At 43.4% G+C, this 25,211-nt stretch overlaps 1 protein-coding gene across 4 annotated transcripts in view; it reads right to left on the bottom strand.

The window, feature by feature from the left end:
* Window positions 1–25,211, bottom strand: part of LOC120548274 (echinoderm microtubule-associated protein-like 4) — a 34,272-nt gene that overhangs the window by 3,110 nt on the left and 5,951 nt on the right. Inside the window, exons 3-19 of one of the 4 annotated variants that reach the window (XM_039784397.1) lie at window positions 19,331–19,454; window positions 16,415–16,600; window positions 14,261–14,401; window positions 13,802–13,827; window positions 13,661–13,696; window positions 12,105–12,228; window positions 9,728–9,877; window positions 9,570–9,639; window positions 8,817–8,927; window positions 8,625–8,720; window positions 8,406–8,540; window positions 8,046–8,178; window positions 4,448–4,596; window positions 3,915–4,040; window positions 3,165–3,296; window positions 1,158–1,225; window positions 496–584 (exon numbers count right to left, since the gene is read on the bottom strand). In XM_039784397.1, coding sequence (XP_039640331.1) covers window positions 496–584; window positions 1,158–1,225; window positions 3,165–3,296; window positions 3,915–4,040; window positions 4,448–4,596; window positions 8,046–8,178; window positions 8,406–8,540; window positions 8,625–8,720; window positions 8,817–8,927; window positions 9,570–9,639; window positions 9,728–9,877; window positions 12,105–12,228; window positions 13,661–13,696; window positions 13,802–13,827; window positions 14,261–14,401; window positions 16,415–16,600; window positions 19,331–19,454 — 1,896 coding nt within the window. Of the gene's footprint in view, window positions 1–495; window positions 585–1,157; window positions 1,226–3,164; window positions 3,297–3,914; window positions 4,041–4,447; window positions 4,597–8,045; window positions 8,179–8,405; window positions 8,541–8,624; window positions 8,721–8,816; window positions 8,928–9,569; window positions 9,640–9,727; window positions 9,878–12,104; window positions 12,229–13,660; window positions 13,697–13,801; window positions 13,828–14,260; window positions 14,402–16,414; window positions 17,633–17,884; window positions 17,896–19,330; window positions 19,455–25,211 lie in introns of those variants that run through there. The other 3 variants (XM_039784401.1, XM_039784398.1, XM_039784400.1) reach the window with 3 other exon arrangements.

Below are 25,211 nucleotides of genomic sequence, written 5' to 3'. Positions count from 1 at the left end.
ACACACACACACACACACACACACACACACACACAGACACACACACGCACACACACACACACACACACACAAAGACACAGACACACACACGCACAAAGACACAGACACAGACACACACACACACAAAGACACACACACACACACACACAAAGACACAGACACAGACACACACACACAGACACACACACACACACACACACACACACAGAGACACACACACACAAAGAGAGGCATTCTGGGTAATGGACTTCACTTCTCTCATCACATACTGTCATAACATTTTAATTCCCTTTATTTAAACATCTAGAGACATACTGAATGCACAGTATTTTAATATGTTAATTAAGATTTCTTATTTCTAGAACACTGATTTGTTAAAATGTTTGATTTCATGTTCACATAGTAAATATTATAATATATATTATAATAAATATATATTATATTCTATATTTTAATATATTTTATATATACAGGATCAGAGGTAACTTCACCCACCGACGGAGAAACGCATCACGGACAGCTGCTCGTTCCCGTCGGTGTGGATCGCCACCAGGTCAGTGGTCTCCGCATCCAGAACATACCACCTGACACAGACAGGCCAATCAGGAGACAGACAGACAGACAGGCCAATCAGGAGACAGACAGACAGACAGACCAATCAGGAGACAGACAGACAGACAGACCAATCAGGAGACAGACAGACAGACAGACCAATCAGGAGACAGACAGACAGACAGGCCAATCAGGAGACAGATAGACAGACAGACCAATCAGGAGACAGATAGACAGACAGGCCAATCAGGAGGGAGACAGAGACAGACCGACAGAGAGAGAGAGAGACAGACAGACAGACAGGAGAGAGACAGACAGATAGGTCAGGGATCAGCAATTTTTTTCTGTCCATAAGAACTGAAACTAATCAGTGTGGAGCAGTAAATAATATCTGATTTCATAAAGCAGGTAATAGTTTATAATGAAAGACATCTCAGCTCGTTCTGATCAGCTGATCAAATCAAAGATATCTCAGCTCGTTCTGATCAGCTGATCAAATCAAAGATATCTCAGCTTGTTCTGATCAGCTGATCAAATCAAAGATATCTCAGCTCGTTCTGATCAGCTGATAAAATCATTTCTGGAGTTTTTATAGTTTTACTGACTTTCCTGAGTGTGTTCCTATGGCGACCACGGCTCCGCTGGGATGGAAGTCTGCACAGTGTCCGTGTTCCTGAAGAGAGAGACACAGCTGCCAATCATCTGCCAGAGCCCCCCCTCCAAGGTCCCGCCCCTAACACACAGAGCCCCCTCACACACAGAGCCCCCCACCTCCATGGTCCCGCCCCTCACACACAGAGCCCCCCCTCCAAGGTCCCGCACCTAACACACAGAGCCCCTCCAAGGTCCCACCCCCCTCCCCCCCCCCCCCCACTCCCGTCTTATCCATGTTACATTGGCACACACACATTTAAAGTTCTTGTTCTTACATATAATGCATTACTGTTTATATCTCTGACCTGCTCCATCAATACATCACTAACAGGTCCCTCAAGTCTTCTAACCAGGCACTACTGGAGGTCCCACGCCCTACTGATGGTCCCACGCACTACTGGTGGTCCCACGCACTACTGGTGGTCCCACGCACTACTGGTGGTCCCACGCACTACTGGAGGTCCCACGCCTACTGATGGTCCCACGCACTACTGGAGGTCCCACGCACTACTGGTGGTCCCACGCACTACTGGAGGTCCCACGCCCTACTGATGGTCCCACGCACTACTGGAGGTCCCACGCCCTACTGATGGTCCCACGCACTACTGGAGGTCCCACGCCCTACTGATGGTCCCACGCACTACTGGAGGTCCCACGCCCTACTGATGGTCCCACGCACTACTGGTGGTCCCACGCCCTACTGGTGGTCCCACGCACTACGGGTGGTCCCACGCACTACTGGAGGTCCCACGCCCTACTGGATGGTCCCACGCACTACTGGTGGTCCCACTAAACCTGGAGGTCCCACGCACTACCGGAGGTCCCACATTCTACTGGTGGTCCCACGCACTACTGGAGGTCCCACGCCTACTGATGGTCCCACGCACTACTGGAGGTCCCACGCACTACTGGTGGTCCCAGCACTACTGGAAGTCCCACACTCTTACTGATGGTCCCACGCACTACTGGAGGTCCCACGCCCTACTGGTGGTCCCACGCACTACTGGAGGTCCCACGCCCTACTGATGGTCCCACGCACTACTGGAGGTCCCACGCCCTACTGATGGTCCCGCGCACTACTGGTGGTCCCACGCACTACTGATGGTCCCACGCACTACTGGAGGTCCCACGCACTACTGGTGGTCCCACGCCCTACTGGTGGTCCCACGCCCTACTGATGGTCCCACGCACCACTGGTGGTCCCACGCACTACTGGTGGTCCCACGCCCTACTGGTGGTCCCACGCCCTACTGGTGGTCCCACGCACCACTGGTGGTCCCACGCCCTACTGGTGGTCCCACGCACTACTGGTGGTCCCACGCCCTACTGGTGGTCCCACGCCCTACTGGTGGTCCCACGCCCTACTGATGGTCCCACGCACTACTGGAGGTCCCACGCACTACTGGTGGTCCCACGCACCACTGGTGGTCCCACGCCCTACTGGTGGTCCCACGCCCTACTGGTGGTCCCACGCCCTACTGATGGTCCCACGCACTACTGGAGGTCCCACGCACTACTGGTGGTCCCACGCACCACTGGTGGTCCCACGTCCTACTGATGGTCCCATGCACTCGTTTAAAGACTACAGGGGACCGTTCCTCTGAAGCGGTAGCTCCGACTCCTCCTGTTAACTTACGTTCTGCAGTCTCAGTTGACGGTTTTAGAAAGCAGCTGAAAATATAATTCTTTAAACTGGCTTTTATCTAACGTTTGTAATTTTGGGATTTATTCTTTTAATCCTCGTTGGAATTGCATTTGTTGTTGCTTGTTTATTTCCTGTTTTGGATCCTATTGTATTTTAATCAAATGTCTTTTGTGTGAAGCACTTTGAGACTGTCTTTGAAAGGTGCTAAATCAAATAAATTACTTACTTACGTACTCCAAGAGGCCCCCCCTCCACACAGCCCCCCTCACTCCCTTCCCTCTCCTTCCCCCTCCTTCCCCTCACCCCCCCTCACCTCCAGCGTGCGGCTCCACTGCAGACGGTGATCCTCGGAGCTCCAGACGCAGACGAGGCGGTCCTGAGCACATGTCAGAAACACCGAGGACGACGGGTGGGACGCCAGACCCCACAGCTCGTCTGTGTGACCCTGAACACAACATGGAGAAACTGAGACCCTGAACACAACACGGAGAAACTGAGACCCTGAACACATCACGGAGAAACTGAGACCCTGAACACATCACGGAGAAACTGAGACCCTGAACACATCACAGAGAACCTGAAGTTGCTGGTGTGTTTATGGAACAGTTTCCTGTAGGAACTTGTATTATTAAAGCTGGTGTGTTTGTGGAACAGCTTCCTGTAGGAACTTATATTATTAAAACTGGTGTGTTTGTGGAACAGTTTCCTGTAGGAACTTATATTATTAAAGCTGGTGTGTTTGTGAAATCAGACAGATAATTATACGGTTAAAAGAAGAACAGAGCATGCATGTCTGAACATGTTGAATGCAGAATAGTAATATCTGTGTGTTATAATATGTAATATATGTACGTAATATGTAAGGAAAATTTAGAAATGTTCTGTCAACACGTCTGTTTTTTTAATATTTATGACACAATTTAATTACTTTTGTATTCTACTTTGTAATGTTGTAACTCTAGTGTATAGAGACTAATAAACAGGGAGATGGAAATGAAAATGTCTCGTCACAGAGTCCTGTCAGACGACACAATGACATCACGATGACATCATTAAGCCTCACCTGGACCTCGACCAGGAAGCCGTCGTTGAAGCTTCCTCTCAGGATAAAGTTACGGGACGTCCCGACCAAAAACTCCTCCCCTTTCCCCTCAGACAGCGCTCGGATGGTTCCGTACTGATCTGGGACCTGTAGACACACACACACCACACACACACACACACACACACACACACACACACATAAAATACACAGTGTAAACTACTCTCTTACTTGTCATTTTTATAAAAAAAAGTCAACCTCAGTGTGTGTGTGTGTGTGAGTCTGTGTGTGTGTGTGTGAGTATGTGTGTGTGTGAGTCTGTGTGTGTGTAGTCTGTGTGTGTTTGTGAGTCTGTGTGTGTGTGTGTGTGTGTGTGTGTGTGTGTGAGTCTGTATGTGTGTGTGAGAGTCTGTGTGTGTGTATGTGTGTCTGTGTGAGTCTGTGTGTGTGTGTGTGTGTGTATGTGTGTCTGTGTGAGTCTGTGTGTGTGTGTGTGTGTGTGTGTGTGTGTGAGTCTGTGTGTGAGTCTGTGGCTGTGTGTGTGTGTGTGTGACCTCGATGTCTCTCTCCGTTCTCAGTTCGTGGTCCCAGAGGATGATCTTCCGGTCTTTTCCTCCTCCAGTCAGCAGAGTGCCGCTCCGCATCTCACACAGACAGAACACACTGCCCTCGTGACCTTTGACCTGCCGGCTGATCTGAAACGCTGCACACACACAGACACACACACACACACACACACACACACACACACACACACACACACACACACAGACACACACACACACACACACAGACACACACACACACACACACACACACACACACACACACACACGCACACACACACACACACACACACACACACACACACACACACACACACACACACACACACACACACACACACACACACACACAACAATACACACACACACACACACAAACACACACACACACACACACACACACACACACAAAGACAGAAATCAACCAAAGATTAGATACACGTGTCCGTTTGCTGAACTGAAGTGTTTCTGATAGGGAACATTCTGTTTATGTAAAGTGTGTGTGTGTGTGTGTGTGTGTTTAATGTAAAGTGTGTGTGTGTGTGTTTGTTTAATGTAAAGTGTGTGTGTGTGTGTGAGTGTGTGTTTAATGTAAAGTGTGTGTGTGTGTGTGTGTGTTTAATGTAAAGTGTGTGTGAGGAGCAGATAAATTGGGGTTTGAGTTGCAGTTCCTGTAGCAGCCAGCAGGAGGGAGCAGATCACAGAAACATGATGAGTCTGTCTGTCTGATCATTACCTGCCTGCAGTCTTATTATTACCTGTCTGTAGTCTGATCCTGTCTGTAATCTGATCATTACCTGTCTGTAGTCTGATCCTGTCTGTAATCTGATCATTACCTGCCTGTAGTCTGATCATTACCTGTCTGTAGTCTGATCCTGTCTGTAGTCTGATCATTACCTGCCTGTAGTCTGATCATTACCTGTCTGTAGTCTGATCATTACCTGTCTGTAGTCTGATCATTACCTGTCTGTAGTCTGATCCTGTCTGTAGTCTGATCATTACCTGTCTGTAGTCTGATCATTACCTGCCTGTAGTCTGATCCTGTCTGTAGTCTGATCATTACCTGCCTGTAGTCTGATCATTACCTGCCTGTAGTCTGATCATTACCTGTCTGTAGTCTGATCATTACCTGTCTGTAGTCTGATCATTACCTGTCTGTAGTCTGATCATTACCTGTCTGTAGTCTGATCCTGTCTGTAGTCTGATCATTACCTGTCTGTAGTCTGATCATTACCTGTCTGTAGTCTGATCATTACCTGTCTGTAGTCTGATCATTACCTGTCTGTAGTCTGATCATTACCTGCCTGTAGTCTGATCATTACCTGTCTGTAGTCTGATCATTACCTGTCTGTAGTCTGATCATTACCTGCCTGTAGTCTGATCATTACCTGTCTGTAGTCTGATCATTACCTGTCTGTAGTCTGATCATTACCTGTCTGTAGTCAGATCATTACCTGTCTGTAGTCTGAGTCTGTCTGTGTCATTAAATGTTTCAGCAGTCTGACTCACTGAGCGAAAAACATTTAAATGTTGGCGTCGTTCCACTTTAAACAAGTTTAGCAACAAGAAAACCGTTACTGAAACTGGGTCAACACACACACACACACACACACACACACACACACACACACACACACACACACACACACACACACACACACACACTCACTCACTCACTCACACACACACACATCTTCTTTCTGTGAGGATATCCAGTGTTTGACAGAACAGTAAATAAAAGTATATATATTTATTAGAGCTGGGCAACGATTAAAAGTTGTAATCGCGATTAATCGCATGATTTCCCTGATTAATCGCGATTAATTGCATTGTTGTACGCAAAATCCAATAATGAATTCAAAAGTAGTGTATAGCGCAATTTTATTTTAAATGTTCTGCCATATGAAGGAAAGTGCCATAACATTTGTTCCGTAAACACTTAACATCAGCATTTAGTTTATACAGTAGCAGTTAAATAAAATATTTAGTGTAAATCTCAACTTAAACAATATAATCAAAGCAAATACAAAATTAAAGCTTATTGCCACTGCCAGGGAATTCATGTTATCCTGTTTGTTTTATATATATATATATATATATATATATATATATATATAAAGTCTGTAGCTATCCACTTCACTATGGGCCTGCAGTCTGTAGCTATCCACTTCACTATGGGCCTGCAGTCTGTAGCTATCCACTTCTCTTTGGGCCTGCAGTCTGTAGCTATCCACTTCACTATCTGTAGCTATCCACTTCACTATGGGCCTGCAGTCTGTAGCTATCCACTTCACTATGGGCCTGCAGTCTGTAGCTATCCACTTCACTATGGGCCTGCAGTCTGTAGCTATCCACTTCACTATGGGCCTGCAGTCTGTAGCTATCCACTTCACTATGGGCCTGCAGTCTGTAGCTATCCACTTCACTATCTGTAGCTATCCACTTCACTATGGGCCTGGAGTCTGTAGCTATCCACTTCACTATGGGCCTGCAGTCTGTAGCTATCCACTTCTCTATGGGCCTGCAGTCTGTAGCTATCCACTTCACTATCTGTAGCTATCCACTTCACTATGGGCCTGCAGTCTGTAGCTATCCACACTATGGGCCTGCAGTCTGTAGCTATCCACTTCACTATGGGCCTGCAGTCTGTAGCTATCCACTTCTCTTTGGGCCTGCAGTCTGTAGCTATCCACTTCTCTATGGGCCTGCAGTCTGTAGCTATCCACTTCACTATGGCATCTGTTAGCTTCTCTTGCCTTTGTTTATCTATACTTCTCCCACACGCTGCAGCTAACGTAGTCTACCGACACGCCACTGTTTGTTTCGTTGAATGATTTGCTGGTATCAACTGTGTGTATTTCATTTAGGTGGTATTTCAGACTGAAAGTACTCCGGCGATAAGAAAATTCAACTTTGCAGTGGATACAAATAACTTTGGTTCTGTCAACTGCGCCGTCTGGAAGAACTTTAAAATGAAAATGGCCATGTAGAAAGTTCTGTCCCCTTCTACATGTTTGTTGGTTTGCTTATCCGCCAATTATTTTCTTTTCCGGTTCCTGTAAGCGTGGCAGCAGTCAGCAACAGAAGTTTACAAAATAAAAGCCTGTGAGCAAGAGAGCTTTACAAAATAAAAGCCTGTTAGCAACAGACTAACCATAATAAAAGAAATAATAAAAAACTGCGTTAATGCGCAATAAAATAACTGTCGGTGTTAATTAATTAATTAATGAGTTAACGCAATAACGCATTAACTTGCCCAGCCCTAATATTTATTTATATATTAGTGAGTGTTTTCCTCAACCCGGCCATAAAACGGTAAATCAGTGTGGCTTTCAAACCAGAGAAAATAAGCATTTACCAGGTTAAGTTACCTGAATTAAATAAAAGTATTATTAATATCTTTGTGAAGTTTAGGAATGGGAACCAGCTCCCAGTCTGGGTTGGGGGGGCAGACACCGTGCCCACATTTCAGAGTAAACTTAAAACTCTCCTCTTGGCTGCCCACCAAGAGTCTGGTTCTGTCTGAGGTTTCTGTAAAAAGGAAGGTTTTTGCGATATTGTACAGTACCCCCCACCCCCCACTCACCTCGGGGGCCCTTTCCGGGGGTGTCGGCAGTGCTCCTGGTCCAGACCAGAAGGATTCCTCCAGAGTCTCCAGTCAGGATGTCTCCAGAACTCAGGAAGGCCAGACACTGGACGAACTTCGGTTTCTCGTATTTCTGGTAAAAAATGTATTTAAATGTTGGCTGACTGAGTTTAGCCTTCAGGAGAACACAATAAAAACGTAATGTCCACAATAATCATTAGCAGAGGAAATCAAAATTACCATTAAAATTGGATAAATTGCACAGCCCAAATTAAACCTTACTTGTTGTTAAGTTTGTTTAATATCTCTTTAAAATAAATCAAAATGTAAACCCAAAGAGCTTGAAGAACGGTCGCTCACCCCGAAGATCCCCTGTTTGCGAGCCAGAGAGTTCCCAGTCCAGGTCCAGAAGAAGATGTGGGACTTCCCACAGGTGACGATGGTGTTCGGGTCGGTCGGGTGGAACTCGACGGCCAGGACGACCTCGTTAGTGGTCTGAAACACACCGGGACCAAACACTTTTACTCAGGCACAAACCAGAGACCAACCTGAACCAGTCAGAAAGAGAGAGGTGTTCACCTTGATCTCAGCAATCTTTGACTTCTTCTGCCAATCCCAAACGGTCAGCATGTGATCGTTACAGTCGTCGATAACGCTCAGGTGCTGCCCCGAGTCCTGGCAGACACACAGAGAGACAAGATGGGAGACATTAAGAGACACACAGCAGTATGAACTATTACAGTTCCCATGATGCACCGAGGCGATACTCACAGCTTTGGAGAAAGCCAGCGATCCAACGCCTCGCTCGAACGTTCCCATCCCAACAACCTGCAGCGTAGAGAGACTGACGCTGTCCCAGACACGAACGTGAGGCTGCAGCGCCTGGAAACACACATAGGTACTATATTATATATATATTATACATATTATAGAAGAGAGGACTGGAGTGACATCCACCCCAAAGGTTCGATTGGGTTCTGCAGCTATTTATCTGTTAATTACATTTTCATGTTTAAAAAGTATAAAAATGTACAATTTCAGAAGTATAGATGTTCTGATATTACATTTTCCTTCCTGGTACCAATTCCGATACCTGAACTACCGATCCGATACCAGCTTGTTATATATATTATTATGTCTAACAGCTGTATACTAATATCTCTGAATGGATGCGATATGATTTCTATCTTTGTTGTTAAACTCTTTGTGAAACATGAACAAATAAACAATAAAATGCCACATAACTTTCTATTATTATCCAGTTGGACACCGAGTCAGAACGGAAAAAAACCATCAATAAACTACTTAAAAGTAGATTTTTTTCTGGGCTAAATTACGTGGGATCAGATCGGTGCGTAAACTCCAGGACTTGCTGCTAACGATACCAGCATTTTAGGCAGAATCAGTGGCTTTTATGATACTAGTATTATCTCTACTCAGAAGTAAATGATTATCTGGAACACGGTGAAAGAACATTGTAATAAAGTCAGAAAAACATGGTTCTTGTTTTGTGATTGTCCCCACCCGTCCGTCTTTGTCCACTCCTGCGATTTGTCCCGTAGCAATGCGGATCTTATCTGGATGGATGGCCAGACTGTTGGAGACACAGAGAGATAATGTCACGGACAGAGCAGCCAATAGGAGCGCAGCAGCAGATGATTTGGATGCAAGTGTTTTCTCACCACTTGACACAGTCAGTGTGTCCGAGGTAATGTCTCTGGGTCCGCTCTTCGTAGTTAAACAGAGCCACAACCGAGGCGATGAAGTAGACGATTTCCCCCGTCGGAAGGAGGTAAACATTCGCTCGGCAGTCTCTGCCGCGGTAACCATAGCTACAGGAAGTCAAAGAAGCACCCAGAAAAATACCCAGATGTCTACTGAAGATCTACTGAAGAAAAATCTACTGAATATCTACTTAAGATGTACTAAATATCAAGCCAGATGTTGCAGTGTTTCCTCTATGTTGATTTGACCATGGTGGCCCCCCTCGGCAACATTTCTGCCCCCCACGGTATCAGAAATAGGGCTGCATTGTTAGAGTGCATGTCAGAGAACGTTTTATTATTAAGATAATGTAATTAATAGTGGGTTTATTGTTATTTGCTACAGAATGCTTAGCCTATATGTCAAGATCAAAATTGGCTTATATAGTAACTCAAAAAATACAGTTCAATCACAACAGAGAGTATGCCTCATTGCGTGTGAATAGAGGTGAATAAATATATTAGTTTCTGTTGCAGAAAAGTGTCAGTGCTGTTTCATGGGGGTAACAGTAACCCTATCCGATGATGTTTAGTAGTATTTCTATATGAAGGATATACCCACTAACAGTAACCCTATCAGATAATGTTTAGTAGTATTTATATATGAAGGATATACCCACTAAAACTAACCCTATCAGATAATGTTTAGTAGTATTTATATATGAAGGATATACCCACTAACACTAACCCTATCAGATAATGTTTAGTAGTATTTATATATGAAGGATACACCCACTAACACTAACCCTATCATATAATGTTTAGTAGTATTTATATATGAAGGATACACCCACTAACACTAACCCTATCAGATGATGTTTAGTAGTATTTATATATGAAGGATACACCCACTAACACTAACCCTATCAGATAATGTTTAGTAGTATTTCTATATGAAGGATACACCCACTAACAGTAACCCTATCAGATAATGTTTAGTAGTATTTATATATGAAGGATACACCCACTAAAACTAACCCTATCAGATAATGTTTAGTAGTATTTATATATGAAGGATATACCCACTAACACTAACCCTATCAGATAATGTTTAGTAGTATTTATATATGAAGGATACACCCACTAACACTAACCCTATCAGATAATGTTTAGTAGTATTTCTATATGAAGGATACACCCACTAACACTAACCCTATCAGATAATGTTTAGTAGTATTTATATATGAAGGATACACCCACTAACACTAACCCTATCAGATAATGTTTAGTAGTATTTCTATATGAAGGATACACCCACTAACACTAACCCTATCAGATAATGTTTAGTAGTATTTCTATATGAAGGATATACCCACTAACACTAACCCTATCAGATAATGTTTAGTAGTATTTCTATATGAAGGATACACCCACTAACACTAACCCTATCAGATAATGTTTAGTAGTATTTATATATGAAGGATATACCCACTAACACTAACCCTATCAGATAATGTTTAGTAGTATTTCTATATGAAGGATACACCCACTAACACTAACCCTATCAGATAATGTTTAGTAGTATTTCTATATGAAGGATACACCCACTAACACTAACCCTATCAGATAATGTTTAGTAGTATTTCTATATGAAGGATACACCCACTAACACTAACCCTATCAGATAATGTTTAGTAGTATTTCTATATGAAGGATACACCCACTAACACTAACCCTATCAGATAATGTTTAGTAGTATTTCTATATGAAGGATACACCCACTAACACTAACCCTATCAGATAATGTTTAGTAGTATTTCTATATGAAGGATACACCCACTAACACTAACCCTATCAGATAATGTTTAGTAGTATTTCTATATGAAGGATACACCCACTAACACTAACCCTATCAGATAATGTTTAGTAGTATTTCTATATGAAGGATACACCCACTAACACTAACCCTATCAGATAATGTTTAGTAGTATTTCTATATGAAGGATACACCCACTAACACTAACCCTATCAGATAATGTTTAGTAGTATTTCTATATGAAGGATACACCCACTAACACTAACCCTATCAGATAATGTTTAGTAGTATTTCTATATGAAGGATACACCCACTAACACTAACCCTATCAGATAATGTTTAGTAGTATTTCTATATGAAGGATACACCCACTAACACTAACCCTATCAGATAATGTTTAGTAGTATTTCTATATGAAGGATACACCCACTAACACTAACCCTATCAGATAATGTTTAGTAGTATTTCTATATGAAGGATATACCCACTAACACTAACCCTATCAGATAATGTTTAGTAGTATTTCTATATGAAGGATACACCCACTCCAGCTTGAGTCTTTCTGAAGGAAGTTCTGTCCGAACGTCGTCGTAGTTCTCCACGTCTGAAGGGATGAACATGGTGATTGGTCGCCCACGCATGAACATCTTAATGTGGTTCCCCTCTGAAACACACAGAGAACATCTTAATGTGGTTCCCCTCTGAAACACACAGAGAACACCTTAGTCTGGTTCCCCTCTGAAACACACAGAGAACATCTTAATGTGGTTCCCCTCTGAAACACAGAGAACATCTTAATGTGGTTCCCCTCTGAAACACAGAGAACATCTTAATGTGGTTCCCCTCTGAAACACACAGAGAACATCTTAATGTGGTTCCCCTCTGAAACACACATAGAAAACCTTAATATGGTTCCCCTCTGAAACAGATATAGAACACCTTAATATGTTTCCCCTCTGAAACACACAGAGAACATCTTAAGGTTCCCCTCTGAAACACACAGAGAACATCTTAATGTGGTTCCCCTCTGAAACACACAGATAACACCTTAATGTGGTTCCCCTCTGAAACACACAGATAACATCTTAATGTGGTTCCCCTCTGAAACACACAGAGAACACCTTAATGTGGTTCCCCTCTGAAACACACAGATAACATCTTAATGTGGTTCCCCTCTGAAACACACAGAACACATTTTAATGTGGTTCCCCTCTGAAACACACAGAGAACACCTTAATGTGGTTCCCCTCTGAAACACACATAGAACACCTTAATGTGGTTCCCCTCTGAAACACACAGAGAACACCTTAATGTGGTTCCCCTCTGAAACACACATAGAACACCTTAATGTGGTTCCCCTCTGAAACAGCAGACACAGTGACGGAAACATGTTGGAGGAGAAAGAAAATGTATATTGTCAAAGCAAAATAATAACGGCCAAATTCCACCAGGCTCGTCTGCCTACGCGTCAACACCTGACTTAGTTTAACGGAGTATAGCGACACTTTCTACCGGGATTTCATTTCATTTTTTATTTTTACAGGAAAATTTTAAAAGCAACAATTAAGTTAAAATATAAACGGGCCTGGCTCAGTTTAAAAACTGGTTTCCAGGAGGTTCCTGTTCTGCAGCAACATAGAACATCGAACATAACTTCGACACATCCACAGAAAACATCGTTATTGACTAGACAGATAAAAACAAAATAAGACAAATAAGAAAAAACGAGACTACAATACATGAACAATCAATGTGTGACTATCAAGAAGAAACAGTTTATACGACTTTTTGAAATATGTGATGGATGATAATGTTCGAATATGATGGGGAATGTCATTCCAAATGTTGGTGTAAATATTGATAAATCTCCAATAAATATTTCCAAACCAAGAACTACACAACCGGACATGTTCCAGAAGCTATGTGGGGAGAAATTACCAACATCTGCACCAAGATGCCTGCGCAGTATGCTCGTGTTGACATTGATACATGTATCGTATGTGATCTAGCATCTACTGTTAGCCTGCTGTTAGCATGCTGTTAGCCTGCTAGCCTGTTAGCATGCTAGCTGGCTCTGACGACTCTTCAGGACTTACCAGCTTGGCTGTTTTTCTCTCGTGTCGACATTTTGGCTGAAAGTTTGAGACAAAGACACAAAGGAAACGAACATGATGATGATGATGATGACGATGCATATGCTACGTTCATGATGAAGAGGAGGATGAATGTGTATTTACCTTGACTGACAACTGGGTCTTTGTGTCTGAAACAAGAGAAGAGACAATCATACAGTATATGCAGAGTGTATGTGTGTGTGTGTGTGTCTGTGTGTGTGGGTGTCTGTGTGTGTGGATGTCTGTGTGTGTGTGTCTCTGTGTGTGGGTGTCTGTGTGTGTGTGTGCGTGTGTGTGTGTGTCTGTCTGTCTGTCTGTGTGAGTGTGTGGGTGTGGGTGTCTGTGTGTATCTATGTCTGTGTGTCTGTGTGTGTCTGTCTGTGTGTGTGTCTTTGTGTGTGTGTGTGTGTCTGTCTGTGTGTGTGCGTGTGTCTGTCTGTCTCTGTGTGTGTGTGTGTGTGTGTGTGTGTGTGTGTGTGTGTGTGTGTGTGTCTGTCTGTCTCTCTCTGTGGGTGTGTCTGGGTGTGTCTATGTATGTCTGTCTGTCTGTGTGTGTGTGTGTGTGTGTGTGTGTGTGTGTACCTGTCAGCATTCTTCACCACCTTGGCGAGCAGCTTGGATGTTGACGCAGCTTTCACAAGTTTGTTCCTGTTTTCCTCTGAAGTGTCGAAGGTGCTGCTCTGAGAACGCTCCATCCCTGAGGAACGCTTCACACTGTTTCCTCTGAGACACACACACACACACACACACACACACACACACACACACACACACACACACACAACACACACACACAAACAGTCAGTATCAAAGCTGTAACAGTGCAGAAACTCAGAGATTAGAGAGAGCTGGGACACTGCAGAAACTCAGAGGTTAGAGAGAGCTGTAACACTGCAGAAACTCAGAGGTTAGAGAGAGCTGTAACACTGCAGAAAGTCAGAGGTTAGAGAGAGCTGTAACACTGCAGAAACTCAGAGGTTAGAGAGAGCTGTAACACTGCAGAAACTCAGAGGTTAGAGAGAGCTGTAACACTGCAGAAACTCAGAGGTTAGAGAGAGCTGTAACACTGCAGAAACTCAGAGGTTAGAGAGAGCTGTAACACTGCAGAAACTCAGAGGTTAGAGAGAGCTGTAACACTGTAGAAACTCAGGGCTTAGAGAGAGCTCTAATACTGCAGAAACTCAGAAGTTAGAGAGAGCTGTAACACTGTAGAAACTCAGAGGTTAGAGAGAGCTCTAACACTGCAGAAACTCAGAAGTTAGAGAGAGCTGTAACACTGTAGAAACTCAGGGCTTAGAGAGAGCTCTAACACTGCAGAAACTCAGAGGTTAGAGAGAGCTGTAACACTGTAGAAACTCAGGGCTTAGAGAGAGCTCTAATACTGCAGAAACTCAGAGGTTAGAGAGAGCTGTAACACTGCAGAAACTCAGAGGTTAGAGAGAGCTGTAACACTGCAGAAACTCAGAGGTTAGAGAGAGCTGTAACACTGCAGAAACTCAGAAGTTAGAGAGAGCTGTAACACTGTAGAAACTCAGAGGTTAGAGAGAGCTGTAACACTGCAGAAACTCAGAGGTTAGAGAGAGCTGTAACACAGCAGAAACTCAGAGGTTAGAGAGAGCTCTAACACAGCAGAAACTCAGAGGTTAGAGAGAGCTGTAACACAGCAGAAACTCAGAGGTTAGAGAGAGCTGTAACACTGCAGAAACTCAGAGGTTAGAGAGAGCTGTAACACTGCAGAAACTCAGAGGTTAGAGAGAGCTCTAACACTGCAGAAACTCAGAGGTTAGAGAGAGCTCTAACACTGCAGAAACTCAGAGGTTAGAGAGAGCTGGGACACTGCAGAAACTCAGAGGTTAGAGAGAGCTGTAACACTGCAGAAACTCAGAGGTTAGAGAGAGCTGGGACACTGCAGAAACTCAGAGGTTAGAGAGAGCTGGGACACTGCAGAAACTCAGAGGTTAGAGAGAGCTGGGACACTGCAGAAACTCAGAGGTTAGAGAGAGCTGGGACACTGCAGAAACTCAGAGGTTAGAGAGAGCTGGGACAGTGAACTCTGCAGCCGCCTACACATGATCAGAGGTTAGAGAGAGCTGGGACAGTGAACTCTGCAGCCGCCTACACATGATCAGAGGTAAACCTCGAGGCAGTGCAGGAAACTTCATCGTTGCTTCAGGCTTTGGTTGTGCTTTGAAAGTCCTTCGGCAACTAGATCAAAGTTAAGATAATTTGTACTTTGAGCGCAGCGCTCGGCTGTGATGCTGGAGCGGCCCCCCCCCGGGGGGGGAAAAAAAAAAAAAGGAGGAAAGGGGAGGAAAAACGCCTTTTTTAATAATAGATTTTTTTAATTTTTTTTATTCTGGTATGTTAACACATTCAGGAGGTGCCATGTGCTCGAATCGAATCAGGAGATCAGTGAAGATTCACACCTCTATCCAAGTTATTTAGTATTAGAACTCTGCAGAATGTTTGGTTTTTGAAGCTTGAAAAGCTTGAATTAAATATCCTACATGGCTTTAATAGAAAAATTTATTTGACGCACCGTGATGCATCGAGATATTGAATCGTTGACATGATAATCGTAATCGAATCGAATCAGGAGATCAGTGAAGATTCACACCTCTACTCCTCAGAGGAAAACCATTTCACTGCCAGAGGAGACACCAGGGGGTTTAACTGCTGGTCATTTGTAGACGGCTTAAAACCCTGAAACCCTGAGACTCCAGGAGAGGTCAGAACCTTTTGGGGGGGGCGTGGCTTTTACTGCTGTCAGCGGACGGAGCAGGTCTCTGTTGCTGGGGGGTTAGGGAGAGGGGGGAGGAGGGGGAGAGGGAGGGGGACGGGTCCTTAAGGCGAGAAAGCTCCTCCCCCTCCCGGATCTCCTCCATCGGAGAGCTGCTGACCTCATTCTTCCTGTCGGCTCCGCTGGAGACAAAAAACACCAGAACCGTCAGAGAACAACGTACTGACTCTGCTCTTTGTGTTCTATGTTCTACTCTAAAATATGTTCTACAGTCTCCATGTTCTACTATCTCTATGTTCTAGTGCTTCTATGTTCTACTGCCTCTATGTTCTACTGCCTCTATGTTCTACAGTCTCCATGTTCTACTGTCTCTATGTTCTAGTGCCTCTATGTTCTACTGCCTCTATGTTCTACTGCCTCTATGTTCTACAGTCTCTATGTTCTACTGCCTCTATGTTCTACAGTCTCCATGTTCTACTGCCTCTATGTTCTACAGTCTCCATGTTCTACTGCCTCTATGTTCTACAGTCTCCATGTTCTACTGCCTCTATGTTCTACTGCCTCTATGTTCTACAGTCTCCATGTTTTACATTGTCTATGTTCTACTGCCTCTATGTTCTACAGTCTCCATGTTCTACTGTCTCCATGTTCTACTGTCTCCATGTTCTACAGTCTGTATGTTCTACTGCCTCTATGTTCTACCGCCTCTATGTTTTACGTCTCCATGTTCTACTGTCGCTATGTTCTACAGTCTCTATGTTCTGTCTCCATGTTCTAATATCTCCATGTTCTACTGTCTCCACGTTCTACAGTCTCCATGTTCTACTGTCTCTATGTTCTACTGCCTCTATGTTCTACACAAAAATATGTTCTACTGCCTCCATTATCTACTGTCTCTATGTTCTACTGCTTCTATGTTCTACTGCCTCTATGTTCTACTGCCTCTATGTTCTGCTGCCTCTATGTTCTACTGCCTCTATGCTCTACTGCCTCTATGCTCTACTGCCTCTATGTTATACTGTCTCTATGTTCTACTGCCTCTATGTTATACTGTCTATGTGTTCTACTGCCTCTATGTTCTACTGCCTCTATGTTATACTGTCTCTATGTTCTACTGCCTCTATGTTATACTGTCTATGTGTTCTACTGCCTCTATGTTCTACTGCCTCTATGCTCTACTGTCTCTATGTTCTACTGCCTCTATGTTATACTGTCTGTGTTCTACTGCCTATATGTTCTACTGCCTTTATGTTCTACTGCCTCTATGTTCTACAGTCTATGTTCTACTGTGTTTATGTTCTACTGCCTCTATGTTCTACAGTCTCCTTGTTCTACCGTCTCTATGTTCTACAGTCTCTATGTTCTACTGCCTCTATGTTCTACTGCCTCTATGTTCTACTGTCTCTATGTTCTACTGCCTCTATGTTCTACAGTATCCATGTTCTACTGTCTCTATGTTCTACTACCTCTATGTTCTACAGTCTCCATGTTCTACTGTCTCCATGTTCTATTGCCTCTATGTTCTACAGTCTCTATGTTCTACAGTCTCCATGTTCTACTGCCTCTATGTTCTACACTAAAATATGTTCTACTGTCTCTATGTTCTACTGTCTCTATGTTCTACACTAAAATATGTTCTACTGCTTCCATTATCTACTGTCTCTATGTTCTACTGTCTATGTTCTACACTAAAATATGTTCTACTGCCTCTATGTTCTACTGTCTCTATGTTCTACTGCCTCAATGTTCTACTGCCTCTATGTTCCACTGTCTCTATGTTCTACTGCCTCTATGTTCTACAGTATCCATGTTCTACTGTCTCTATGTTCTAGTACCTCTATGTTCTACAGTCTCCATGTTCTACTGTCTCTATGTTCTATTGCCTCTATGTTCTACAGTCTCCATGTTCTACTGTCTCTATGTTCTACAGTCTCTATGTTCTACAGTCTCCATGTTCTACTGCCTCTATGTTCTAGTACCTCTATGTTCTACTGCCTCTATGTTCTACTGCCTCTACGTTCTACTGCCTCTACGTTCTACTGCCTCTACGTTCTACTGTCTCTATGTTCTACTGTCTCTACTTTCTACTGCCTCTATGTTCTACTGTCTCTATGTTCTACTGCCTCTACGTTCTACTGCCTCTATGTTCTACTGCCTCTATGTTCTACTGTCTCTATGTTCTACTGTCTCTATGTTCTACTGTCTCTACGTTCTACTGCCTCTATGTTCTACTGTCTCTATGTTTTTATTTCTACTGTACTACTGTGATCCAAACCACCAAAATCCATCTCAGAGTGCTGGCTGCTGATCTTCTTCTCTGCTCCACTGAGGTTTAGATCAGATCTGCAGATCAAACAGCTGATTCATGATTAAATCCGATTCGTCAGAACAAACTGCTGAGTCATGATTAGGTGAGATCTGCAGACAATCTGGAGGAAACAGCTGTGGAGAAGAATCCCTGACAGGTAACCGATCAGCAGCGCCACAATATCTGCAGGCGCAGACTTTTCTTCACGTACAACTTTAAATAAAACGCAGAATGTTAACAGATATGCACCGCAGGCAGAATATTATATATATATATATATATATATATATATATATAATATTCTGCCTGCAATGGATATCTGTTAACATTGTTAACATCTGTTAACAATATATTCTGCACATTTCATTCTGGAACCCGCTGACAGCTGTAAAAAAGAAATATCATCCACAGTATGTGTGTGTGTGTGTGTGTGTGTGTGTGTGTGTGTGTCTGTGTAGTGTGTGTGGTGTGTGTGTGTGTGTGTAGTGTGTGTGTCTGTCTGTAGTGTGTGTGTGTTTGTTTGTGTCTGTGTGTAGTGTGTGTGTGTAGTATGTGTGTGTGTGTAGTGTGTGTGTGTGTGTGTGTGTGTCGTGTGTGTGTTTACCTCTTGGCCGCTGAGGACAGTGTTCCCTTCCTGGTGACTGAGGTGGACTCTCTCTTGCGTGCTGGCGTGGCTCCGTTAGAGATGCAGGACATGGAGTAGGCCTCACGCAGAGAGGCTCCGCCCCCTGAGACACACAAAACATGTTGCCATGGTAACACCATCACACAACAGACTCATGTGAAAACTTATCTCAGCAAGGTTTTATCAGCGATGGATTCTGGTGATTTGATCCATGAAAACGTTGGATTTAGATCTGTCTGCCGTTTATTTGTTTTTCGGGCTCAGGTGTTAATGGAAGACGAGGTGTCTATTATCAGGTATTAATGGACGATGTGTCCATTATCAGGTATTAATGGACGAGGTGTCCATTATCAGGTGTTAATAGAAGAAGATGTGTCTATTATCAGGTATTAATAGAAGACGAGGTGTCCATTATCAGGTGTTAATAGAAGAAGATGTGTCTATTATCAGGTATTAATAGAAGACGAGGTGTCCATTATCAGGTGTTAATAGAAGAAGATGTGTCCATTATCTGGTATTAATAGAAGACGAGGTGTCCATTATCAGGTGTTAATAGAAGACGAGGTGTCTATAATCAGGTGTTAATAGAAGACGAGGTGTCTATTATCAGGTGTTAATAGAAGACGAGGTGTCTATAATCAGGTGTTAATAGAAGATGAGGTGTCTATTATCAGGTGTTAATAGAAGACGAGGTGTCCATTACCAGGTGTTAATAGAAGACGAGGTGTCTATTATCAGGTGTTAATAGAAGACGAGGTGTCCATTATCAGGTGTTAATAGAAGACGAGGTGTCTATTATCAGACACGGCCGGTACGGCCGAAGTCCATTAATACCTGACAATGGACACCTCGTCGGGCATTAACCAGCTTATACCACGGTCACTTGCCAAATAACACATTTTTAAAACATTAGTTCATATTTTAATTAGTTTTACAATCGAAATCTAAAGTTTATCCAAACAATAACTCCGTTTCCCTGGTTACGCCTGACGGTTTGACTAATACCTGGAACAATCATTCCCATCCATCAGGTTCTTATGCAATGCAAATGTTGTTCTCTCCACCAGGAATTAGGAAGAACCTTAGATACGACTTGCCTCCCTTAGCAACCGGAGATATTTATATAGTCCGCTCAGCTGGTAGAACCCTTCAGTTTAGCTACGAGCCAGAAAGCTAACGCTATGCTAGCAAGATCCAAAGTCAATAACATTGTGTACAGTTGGCAATCAGTAAAAATAATTTGACAGTATGTTGAACAACAAGACAAGCTAGCTATCCAGCCATGTCATTGTCCCCAAAACAATATAACGACTTTTACGAAGAATTTGATCCGCGATGTGTAACGTTACTGTCGGATGCAGCGGCGCAGCCTGAAGCAGCGACCTGAACAGTGAACGGGATGTGAGATAACGTTATTCGCTGTGAAACAAAGTCAGTCCAGAGGGCCAGTAGAACTTACTTCCTGCAGCCTGAGTGTTTTAGCGCCATCCTGTGGTGTTCAGAGGACGAGTTGGAAATAATAAATCCACATTTCCTTATTGATTTAATGTAGCGCATTCATTTAGAACAGTAAACAGTCAGTTTCACCGAACTCCTTTAGTAGGTGTCCTATATCACTTTTTAATGGACACCCTGCAGCCAATCAGAATCGAGTATTCACCCAGACCATGGTATAACAGGTGTTAATAGAAGACGAGGTGTCCATTATCAGGTGTTAATAGAAGACTAGGTGTCCATTATCAGGTGTTAATAGAAGACGAGGTGTCTATAATCAGGTGTTAATAGAAGACGAGGTGTCCATTATCAGGTGTTAATAGAAGACGAGGTGTCCATTATCAGGTGTTAATAGAAGGAGAGGTGTCCATTATCAGGTGTTAATAGAAGGAGAGGTGTCTATAATCAGGTGTTAATAGAAGACGAGGTGTCCATTATCAGGTGTTAATAGAAGACGAGGTGTCCATTATCAGGTGTTAATAGAAGACGAGGTGTCCATTATCAGGTGTTAATAGAAGACGAGGTGTCCATTATCAGGTGTTAATAGAAGACGAGGTGTCCATTATCAGGTGTTAATAAAATACGAGGTGTCTATAATCAGGTGTTAATAGAAGACGAGGTGTCCATTATCAGGTGTTAATAGAAGACGAGGTGTCCATTATCAGGTGTTAATAGAAGACGAGGTGTCCATTATCAGGTGTTAATAGAAGACGAGGTGTCCATTATCAGGTGTTAATAGAAGACGAGGTGTCCATTATCAGGTGTTAATAGAATACGAGGTGTCTATAATCAGGTGTTAATAGAAGACGAGGTGTCCATTATCAGGTGTTAATAGAAGACGAGGTGTCCATTATCAGGTGTTAATAGAAGACGAGGTGTCTATAATCAGGTGTTAATAGAAGACGAGGTGTCTATTATCAGGTGTTAATAGAAGATGAGGTGTCCATTACCAGGTGTTAATAGAAGACGAGGTGTCTATTATCAGGTATCAATAGAAGACGAGGTGTCTATTATCAGGTGTTAAGGGACGACGGCGCGGCGTGAACCGTCTGACGCCGAAGTCCATTAATACCTGACAATGGACAACTCGAAGGCCAATCAGAATTCAGTATCCACCCAGACCATGGTATAATGGAAAATAATGGAGGACATTACTAGCCTGATAAACCAGGTCTGGGAACTCCCGATTGGCAGTGCTCAATCCGAGGGGCGGGATAAACGGTTGTCTTTCAAACTCCCTCTGCACCAATAGGATAGCGCTACAACCAACCAGGGCAACGAAGAAGGTAGTGAAGCTAGTTGATAACTTAAACTTTAAACTCCCAATACATCTTCCTTTTTTAAGAATGACTTCAGAGCCGTTCTTTGTTCTTTTCTCAAAGAAAAGCTGAACTCCAAGTCTTCAGAAGACCGCTGTTCACCAGCAGCAGCAGCCATAAGCCCCGCCCACCCACTCTATACACGATGTGATTGGCCTGACCAGAGTTTGGTTTTTCCAGCTCGCAAGCCAACATAGAGTGCCTAGACCCCCCCTGGCTGCAAATTAAATTTGCTGCCGCTAGGGTGGTCTGGATTTCTAGGCTAGGACATTACATCACAGAAGCAGAAATACCAGAGTACTGCAGGACTTTTTCTGTGCAGAGTTTAAATGTTAAATTAATCCAAATAAAAACCATACAGACCCCCGAGTTAATATTACCAATCATATTCATAACCTTTCTCCAGACGGATCAGAGACAAAGGAATCAGACCAGCGTACCTTTCCCTCAGGGCAGGGCTCGAGAGTGCGACCAAAATTTGTAAGGGTGCGACTAAGATTTTTCCTAGGTCGCACCGGTGCACCTAACGTCCTCGTTAGCGATGTTGTTTATATCGATATGGTTTAATGTTGCGTTACATGACCCATTCCTTCTGGAAAGCCGTGCCTGTGTTTGGATTTGGATCTCTCCTCCGCGCAGCCCCGCCCCCATTCACTCACACACCGGCCGGCTCACCTGCAACATGGAGAGACACAGCGCCGCTGGTCCAAACTCCCGACATTTGTCTACAGTTTTAATTGTTATTAACACAGCTGTATATTGTTAAGTATGAGAGGGAAACCTGTATTGGTACCAGTGTTTCCGCTGGTAACTCTGTTACTGCGGCCGCCACGGCGAAAAAGACATTATTAAACTAACTTCAGTTCGTTGAGTAATAGCGTGTAAGACGGAGCCTGCTGGATCATAGTTCATAAAAATGCAGCGCAGTGACGATACAGACATTTCATAGCCTACACAAGACTGGTGTAACGCTTCAGTCCATCGCACTCCCCCTGTATTCGGTCGTTTTTTTTTTTTTTTTTTTTTTAAGATTTCGGCCTTTATTTTGATAGGAAAGCTGAAGACATGAAAGGGGAGAGAGAGTGGGGGATGACATGTACATGACATAAAAATCCCTCACCTTTGCGAAATTCGCCGTTTGAAATCAAAATAGGTGACCTAAGCAATCGTGGTAGATTTGATGAGAAAATGTTTAAGGGGAGAGGGGGTGTAAGTACTCGGGCCTGGTGCCGTATGACTATTTTAGAAAAATAAATAAATTAAAAAGTCCACATGGGATTTGTTTTAATGCGCTGGATTTAACCATACTGTCTATAGATTTGACCAATCATCGAACTTCCACCAACCTTCTGCAGCGCATGTTCAAGGAAGACGCCGGCAGCGGTAAGACAGGGCTTGCTACTCATTAGATGCTAGTCACAAAGCTTCGGTCCGTGCACTCTGTAATACGAGTACGTTACCGGCAAAGACCGCTACCGTTAAGACTGCGACTGTTCCTTTACTGACCGACCGTGATACAAACAATACGTGTGTGCACGTTCATAGCGGATCATGATTTGTAAAACTATCTGAAGCCCAAACTGCCTTGATAAAGCTGTCTGTCTGGAATCAGCATGGCAGGTATTTAAACATAACGGCCTTGTCCCAGAGTCTAGACGTCTAGCTATATGAAAAGATAAACAATGCAACGTTTTTAATAAATGTAAATAAAGCAGCTAATATCAACATGGACAAAATCATGAATGTACTAATTTGCTTTTTTGATGATGACCTGGCCAAAGTAGTAAATTTTAGTTTTCACAATGATTCATTGTAGGATTATGATATTATTGCTATATGTAAATCCACATTGACTCTTTATTTAATATATGGTTGGAAGAAGTACAAATGTATCCAAAACTTTTTAGTCTTTAAAAATTATGACTTTTATTATTGTGTAATGTCAGTTGTGTTTTGCCAGTCAAATTAACTTTAATGAGTGCATATTGAAATATTACACTGTTGGTTGGCAAAAAATGCATCTCAAAATGCATCAGATTGATGCTTTAAAATATGGAATATTTAAAATTTTCTTCTGGGGGGGCATGCCCCCGGACCACCCTAGAAGGGTAATATCCTTCTCACCTTTTTCACCCCTGACCGGTTTTCATGCCTGTCATATAGGAAAGGGCTGCAGGTCGGAGCCAAACCTCTATATTTACCAACTGAGCTATCCGGGCGTCCTCTCTCTCTTTTAATCAGTCTGTTATTGTTGTTGAAAGCTTATGAAGGAGCTTTCTCAGGCTATTTATTTTAGATAACTTTCATTTACATGTGTTGCAGCTGTATATTTTCAAACTGGTAAAGAAAATCCTGTCTTTGCATTTTATTTTAATCACAATCTGTTTTAATAAAAGAGCTTGTGAAAAGTGGCTTTGACTTAAAACTGAAAATTTAGCCCACTTTGTAAAAAAATACAGAGCTATATATCGTGTATCGCCATTCAGCGTTACGGCGATGCAAGGAAAAATTTGGGTGCACCTAAATTTTGTGCTGGTGCACCTAAATAAGGTTAGGCGCACCAGTGCAACCAAGGCAAAAAGTTAGTGTGGAGCCCTGCCTCAGGGACAGAGGAATCAGACCAGTGTCCCTCAGGGACAGAGGAATCAGACCAGTGTCCCTCAGGGACAGAGGAATCAGACCAGCATACCTTTCCCTCGGGGACAGAGGAATCAGACCAGCGTACCTTTCCCTCGGGGACAGAGGAATCAGACCAGTGTCCCTCAGGGACAGAGGAATCAGACCAGTGTCCCTCAGGGACAGAGGAATCAGACCAGCGTACCTTTCCCTCGGGGACAGAGGAATCAGACCAGTGTCCCTCAGGGACAGAGGAATCAGACCAGTGTCCCTCAGGGACAGAGGAATCAGACCAGCGTACCTTTCCCTCAGGGACAGAGGAATCAGACCAGCGTCCCTCAGGGACAGAGGAATCAGACCAGCGTACCTTTCCCTCGGGGACAGAGGAATCAGACCAGCGTACCTTTCCCTCGGGGACAGAGGAATCAGAC

The sequence above is a fragment of the Perca fluviatilis genome, chromosome 19, assembly GCF_010015445.1.
Source record: "Perca fluviatilis chromosome 19, GENO_Pfluv_1.0, whole genome shotgun sequence".
NCBI classification, from domain to species: Eukaryota; Metazoa; Chordata; class Actinopteri; order Perciformes; family Percidae; genus Perca; species Perca fluviatilis.
Note: the sequence above shows the minus strand (reverse complement) of the source record. Positions and strands in the feature narration are given on the sequence as shown.